At 39.1% G+C, this 7,463-nt stretch overlaps 2 protein-coding genes across 2 annotated transcripts; both read left to right on the forward strand.

The window, feature by feature from the left end:
• The first annotated feature begins 1,375 nt into the window (after window positions 1–1,375).
• On the forward strand, window positions 1,376–4,378 carry LOC306906348 (RIB43A-like with coiled-coils protein 1). The gene is made up of 7 exons (XM_079477666.1): window positions 1,376–1,444; window positions 1,686–1,886; window positions 1,966–2,292; window positions 2,407–2,525; window positions 2,942–3,178; window positions 3,258–3,424; window positions 3,686–4,378. The coding sequence occupies exons 2-7, from the start codon at window positions 1,688–1,690 to the stop codon at window positions 3,765–3,767; spliced, it is 1,131 nt and encodes a 376-aa protein (XP_079333792.1). The 5' UTR covers window positions 1,376–1,444; window positions 1,686–1,687; the 3' UTR covers window positions 3,768–4,378.
• Window positions 4,379–5,012: 634 nt separating this feature from the next.
• LOC306906669 (RIB43A-like with coiled-coils protein 1) lies at window positions 5,013–7,092 on the forward strand (the record flags this gene model as incomplete). Its single annotated transcript, XM_079478268.1, has 6 exons — window positions 5,013–5,211; window positions 5,291–5,617; window positions 5,732–5,850; window positions 6,267–6,503; window positions 6,583–6,749; window positions 7,011–7,092. 6 exons carry the CDS (start codon window positions 5,013–5,015, stop codon window positions 7,090–7,092), a joined length of 1,131 nt encoding a protein of 376 aa, XP_079334394.1.
• Window positions 7,093–7,463: the final 371 nt, after the last annotated feature.

Here is a 7,463-nt window from a genome sequence, read left to right on the forward strand (position 1 = left end):
AGCAGGAGACGGAAGAGAGGATAGAAAGGGAACTGGAGAGAGAGAGGAGAATTCGGCTGGAGAAATACAATCGACAGCTGGCTGGAGAACAATAAGCTCAGTAGGTGGTTTCATTGTTATTAAAAGCAAACAATAGCAAAATGAAGATAAACAATTGCAATTGTAATCTGATGTAAGAAGATGTGTAAGATTAAATGTGTTGAGGTTACAGCAATAATTGCAAATAAATTTAGTATTTTCCTCAGTCAATGTCCTCTTTGATCTCTCTTAACTCTGTATAACTTACTATAATTTATTTCTCCATAATTCATTCACTTGCTATGTCTTTTTATTATAGAGGCATTAATAGAAAATGTTTTTCAGTCAACAGTACCTGGACAAGCAGCTTTACACAAACCGCCCCAGTGTTGAGTACTTCACCCAGTTCAACAAGAGCTCTCGCTGAACTCTCATTCTGTCCTGCACATGAAGTAAAGATCCTCTGGACATGAAACAACTGCAGTTGTTACGTTCACGAATTGAACTTTTAAAGAAATAAAGAGAACGGCTTATATATAAGCATTTAATATAGCATAAAATAGCCCTAGCGATAAAGTAATTAATAATGCATGCTGTAAATATGCAGTATCCTACTGTTGGTGGCAACCAGTCTTGGGATTCTCCGCGCTGCATCAGTACCGTATTGAAATTTAGACACTTACCTGATCCATTTGGTCCAATTATTGCTGTAAACTTGTGAAAGGGGTCGATTGTTTGACGACACTTGTAAGAATTGAAATTTTGGGTCTCGATAAGTTTCAAATATCCCATGGTGTCTGTAATGTGTCGGATTGATGCTCAGTGATTTCCTTTCCAGACGTAACGTTATATATTGACACCTGTCTACTGAAACGAAACAAACCAACATCTGAAATGTATACATTGCTCGAGAGCTAAACCAATGCTAATAACAGCACTAATAAATCATAATTCAAAAACAAATTGTAAATGAAGGTCTGTACATCTGTACCCCCCATTCCAAATCAGCCATAATAAAAGTCCCAATGCAAAGGCAGAAAACAACAAGAATAATCTTTAAAAAAAGAACATTTTAAGTTGAAACGTAAGGTCAATACATAAGCAATAAAGAAAGCCAGCAAATAACACAGTCAATCAAAATCCAACACAATCTTTATGCAATATTGTTTAAGGAGCTGTTCGTGGTACTGAAATCCGTATGCCTACACTTCTAAGAGGCCTTCTATAAATAGTTTGGACAAGTAAATCAATTTTAAAGATTTGTTTTAACATATCAACATAAATAAAGTTGTTGTTTGTAAGAATGTGGTCACCGAGGCCGCGCCACAGAGCGTGAACAGGTTACCATGGTAACTCCAAACACTGCATCAAACCAAACACAACAGAAAAGCTGACGCATCCCATCTCGATCGGCTTTCAGTAGCCAGTAAGTTTTACATATTTTTTTCTTTAAAGAGGTTTTCTGCATGTTTGAAAAATATGAAGTTATTTAACTTTGAGTTATTTTATTTTACATGATTTATTTAACGAGAACAAAAATTGTAAATTTAAATATGGATTATTAAATAATTCCCTGTCGAACTAATCCTAAAATAATTCCCGGTCTGTTTGAGGAGCAAGTACTTAAAGGAAGCTTGTTGATATTAAATTGCTTAATGCATTCACAGACATGTACAAAGTTGATCTGCCGGTGAATGATCGTGAGCTCAGGGCGGTGGAGCGGCGGCGGTCCGCGGAGGCTGAGCGGAGGAGCCGCGTACTCAATCCCAGAGCTCGCGTGATCGGTGTCGACCTGCCCGCGCTCAACAGACAAATGCAGGAGAAACGAGAACGACTTGAGATGGAAAAGCAACGGAATATGTCGTATGGTACAAGGCAAAGATTATTTAGCTTGGATGGTTTTGATTGTTACTGTGTCATACTGAAATGATGCCTTTTATTATTTAGATCTGCTGCGCTTGTCACTTGATGAAATGGAAATGCAACAGAAACAAGAAGAGGAGGAGTTGCGAAGAGAGTTGGGTCGGGACTTGGTACAATATCGTGCGATATATCAACGTGCAGAGGACAGTCGTGATGCGGATATTAATTATGACCAACAAGGGGCGCCAGATGTTAGTGTTTCTGCACTTGGACCTGCCAGCATGCAAGTGTTTCAGGGAGAGGATGTTAACGAGGGTGAAAGAAAAAGAGCCGAGATAGAGATGAACGAGAAAAACCTAAGAGCCCAAATGGAGGAAAGAGAGAAACAAAAAAGACTGCACAAAAACAGAGGTAAAATATGAATGATTGTGCGTTGTTATACTATCAGCCCCTTCCTTTTTGGGTGTAATGATAAGTAACACAGAGTTGCTTGTGTTTTATATTAATATGTGTTTGTGACTTCAGAGCTGTTAACTGTCAGAGAGCTGGTGGGAAATGACCTAAAGGCAGTGCAGCTAGATGCTCTAAAGGAAGAGTGCAGAAGAGCTGCGCGGATTGCTCTCAGCCAATACAACCAAACTCAGGTGAAGAGAGAGAGTCAGACTTAATATACCTACTCAAAATTTCTATTGAAGGCAGTCCTTTGTGTGCATTTATTTTTAGTAAGTCATTAAACCAACAGCTCATCCGAATATGAAAAGTCTGTTGTCATTTACCCAAACCTTGTATCAAACCAGTTTGGCTTTCTATTTATCATAAAATGTATAAAGGAGACTTGACTCATTTTGAATCATAATTGTTGTTTTGTGAAGAACAAAACTGAAACTTAAATAATTTTACTATGAAATTCAATGCCTTTTGACGTTAAACCAATACAAGGCAATATTGAAGTTCATGCACAATTTGACATTTCAAAATAATAACATTATCAATATCAATATGGCAACAGAGGTGCTTTTTGAGATGAGAGGTCAAGGTAACGTCTGGCCTCCGTTTGTAGGCAGAGGAGAGAAATGAGAAGAAGCGACAAGAGAAGTTAAGGATAGAGGGAGTGGAGCTGGCAGAGGTTCAGTACATGGTGACCTCTGACCTCCTGACAGAACGACCAGACGCTGCAAAGAGAGCGACTCAGTCCTCAGAGGGTTCACGAGTCCTGCCCGACCGTTGGAAGGGCATGACCCCGCGACAGCTCAGCGACATCCAAAGGCAGAGAGAGAGACAGCGTTTTGAGAAAGAGGTTACGCTCACATCTAGCCCATCACTGCACTTATTATGGTCACAGCAAAAGTTTGACTCTCAACTCTCTATTTCACCAGAGACAGAGAGAGGTGGAGAAGCAGAGAGAGCAAGCCTGGAATCATCTTCTTATGGAGCAGTCTAGACAGCAGGAGACGGAAGAGAGGATAGAAAGGGAACTGGAGAGAGAGAGAAGAATTCGGCTGGAGAAATACAATCGACAGCTGGCTAGAGAACAACAAGCTCAGTAGGTGGTTTCATTGTTATTAAAGGCAAACAATAGCAAAAATGAAGATAAACAATTGCAATTGTAATCTGATGTAAGAAGATAGTAATTAAATGTGTTGAGGTTACAGCAATAATTGCAAATACATTTAGTATTTTCCTCAGTCAATGTCCTCTTTGATCTCTCTTAACTCTGTATAACTGACTATAATTTATTTCTCCATAATTCATTTACTTGCTATGTCTTTTTATAATAGAGGCATTAATAGAAAATGTTTTTCAGTCAACAGTACCTGGACAAGCAGCTTTACACAAACCGCCCCAGTGTTGAGTACTTCACCCAGTTCAACAAGAGCTCTCGCTGAACTCTCATTCTGTCGTCCTGCACATGAAGTAAAGATCCTCTGGACATGAAACAACTGCAGTTGTTACGTTCACGAATTGAACTTTTAAAGAAATAAAGAGAACGGCTTATATATAAGCATTTAATATAGCATAAAATAGCCCTAGCGATAAAGTAATTAATAATGCATGCTGTAAATATGCAGTATCCTACTGTTGGTGGCAACCAGTCTTGGGATTCTCCGCGCTGCATCAGTACCGTATTGAAATTTAGACACTTACCTGATCCATTTGGTCCAATTATTGCTGTAAACTTGTGAAAGGGGTCGATTGTTTGACGACACTTGTAAGAATTGAAATTTTGGGTCTCGATAAGTTTCAAATATCCCATGGTGTCTGTAATGTGTCGGATTGATGCTCAGTGATTTCCTTTCCAGACGTAACGTTATATATTGACACCTGTCTACTGAAACGAAACAAACCAACATCTGAAATGTATACATTGCTCGAGAGCTAAACCAATGCTAATAACAGCACTAATAAATCATAATTCAAAAACAAATTGTAAATGAAGGTCTGTACATCTGTACCCCCCATTCCAAATCAGCCATAATAAAAGTCCCAATGCAAAGGCAGAAAACAACAAGAATAATCTTTAAAAAAAGAACATTTTAAGTTGAAATGTAAGGACAATACATAAGCAATAAAGAAAGCCAGCAAATAACACAGTCAATCAAAATCCAACACAATCTTTATGCAATATTGTTTAAGGAGCTGTTCGTGGTTCTGAAATCCGTATGCCTACACTTCTAAGAGGCCTTCTATAAATAGTTTGGACAAGTAAATCAATTTTAAAGATTTGTTTTAACATATCAACATAAATAAAGTTGATGTTTGTAAGAATGTGGTCACCGAGGCCGCGCCACAGAGCGTGAACAGGTTACCATGGTAACTCCAAACACTGCATCAAACCAAACACAACAGAAAAGCTGACGCATCCCATCTCGATCGGCTTTCAGTAGCCAGTAAGTTTTATATATTTTTTTCTTTAAAGAGGTTTTCTGCATGTTTGAAAAATATGAAGTTATTTAACTTTGAGTTATTTTATTTTACATGATTTATTTAACGAGAACAAAAATTGTAAATTTAAATATGGATTATTAAATAATTCCCTGTCGAACTAATCCTAAAATAATTCCCGGTCTGTTTGAGGAGCAAGTACTTAAAGGAAGCTTGTTGATATTAAATTGCTTAATGCATTCACAGACATGTACAAAGTTGATCTGCCGGTGAATGATCGTGAGCTCAGGGCGGTGGAGCGGCGGCGGTCCGCGGAGGCTGAGCGGAGGAGCCGCGTACTCAATCCCAGAGCTCGCGTGATCGGTGTCGACCTGCCCGCGCTCAACAGACAAATGCAGGAGAAACGAGAACGACTTGAGATGGAAAAGCAACGGAATATGTCGTATGGTACAAGGCAAAGATTATTTAGCTTGGATGGTTTTGATTGTTACTGTGTCATACTGAAATGATGCCTTTTATTATTTAGATCTGCTGCGCTTGTCACTTGATGAAATGGAAATGCAACAGAAACAAGAAGAGGAGGAGTTGCGAAGAGAGTTGGGTCGGGACTTGGTACAATATCGTGCGATATATCAACGTGCAGAGGACAGTCGTGATGCGGATATTAATTATGACCAACAAGGGGCGCCAGATGTTAGTGTTTCTGCACTTGGACCTGCCAGCATGCAAGTGTTTCAGGGAGAGGATGTTAACGAGGGTGAAAGAAAAAGAGCCGAGATAGAGATGAACGAGAAAAACCTAAGAGCCCAAATGGAGGAAAGAGAGAAACAAAAAAGACTGCACAAAAACAGAGGTAAAATATGAATGATTGTGCGTTGTTATACTATCAGCCCCTTCCTTTTTGGGTGTAATGATAAGTAACACAGAGTTGCTTGTGTTTTATATTAATATGTGTTTGTGACTTCAGAGCTGTTAACTGTCAGAGAGCTGGTGGGAAATGACCTAAAGGCAGTGCAGCTAGATGCTCTAAAGGAAGAGTGCAGAAGAGCTGCGCGGATTGCTCTCAGCCAATACAACCAAACTCAGGTGAAGAGAGAGAGTCAGACTTAATATACCTACTCAAAATTTCTATTGAAGGCAGTCCTTTGTGTGCATTTATTTTTAGTAAGTCATTAAACCAACAGCTCATCCGAATATGAAAAGTCTGTTGTCATTTACCCAAACCTTGTATCAAACCAGTTTGGCTTTCTATTTATCATAAAATGTATAAAGGAGACTTGACTCATTTTGAATCATAATTGTTGTTTTGTGAAGAACAAAACTGAAACTTAAATAATTTTACTATGAAATTCAATGCCTTTTGACGTTAAACCAATACAAGGCAATATTGAAGTTCATGCACAATTTGACATTTCAAAATAATAACATTATCAATATCAATATGGCAACAGAGGTGCTTTTTGAGATGAGAGGTCAAGGTAACGTCTGGCCTCCGTTTGTAGGCAGAGGAGAGAAATGAGAAGAAGCGACAAGAAAAGTTAAGGATAGAGGGAGTGGAGCTGGCAGAGGTTCAGTACATGGTGACCTCTGACCTCCTGACAGAACGACCAGATGCTGCAAAGAGAGCGACTCAGTCCTCAGAGGGTTCACGAGTCCTGCCCGACCGTTGGAAGGGCATGACCCCGCGACAGCTCAGCGACATCCAAAGGCAGAGAGAGAGACAGCGTTTTGAGAAAGAGGTTACGCTCACATCTAGCCCATCACTGCACTTATTATGGTCATAGCAAAAGTTTGACTCTCAACTCTCTATTTCACCAGAGACAGAGAGAGGTGGAGAAGCAGAGAGAGCAAGCCTGGAATCATCTTCTTATGGAGCAGTCTAGACAGCAGGAGACGGAAGAGAGGATAGAAAGGGAACTGGAGAGAGAGAGGAGAATTCGGCTGGAGAAATACAATCGACAGCTGGCTAGAGAACAACAAGCTCAGTAGGTGGTTTCATTGTTATTAAAGGCAAACAATTGCAAAAATGAAGATAAACAATTGCAATTGTAATCTGATGTAAGAAGATAGTAATTAAATGTGTTGAGGTTACAGCAATAATTGCAAATACATTTAGTATTTTCCTCAGTCAATGTCCTCTTTGATCTCTCTTAACTCTGTATAACTTACTATAATTTATTTCTCCATAATTCATTCACTTGCTATGTCTTTTTATTATAGAGGCATTAATAGAAAATGTTTTTCAGTCAACAGTACCTGGACAAGCAGCTTTACACAAACCGCCCCAGTGTTGAGTACTTCACCCAGTTCAACAAGAGCTCTCGCTGAACTCTCATTCTGTCGTCCTGCACATGAAGTAAAGATCCTCTGGACATGAAACAACTGCAGTTGTTACGTTCTCGAATTGAACTTTTAAAGAAATAAAGAGAACGTCATGCTACTGCGTCTGCATTGTGTCATTTCTTGAAGTGAATATGTTGATTTGACACGGTAAGTAAATTGAATACATTTGCAAGAGTTTCACAGAAACTGACAACTGTTTGTTGCAGATCTAGATGATTCCATTGATTTTATTTAAGAAGTATTAACTTACATTTGCTGATTGGTGTTGCACATACAATAGCATAATTCAGTTCATATCAAGTTAACTCAGCCCACCCTCATTGACCCCTTCAGTCCATTTCACCGCTGTAGTACAG

Source organism: Barbatula barbatula (assembly GCF_947034865.1).
Source record: "Barbatula barbatula genome assembly, chromosome: 17".
NCBI classification, from domain to species: Eukaryota; Metazoa; Chordata; class Actinopteri; order Cypriniformes; family Nemacheilidae; genus Barbatula; species Barbatula barbatula.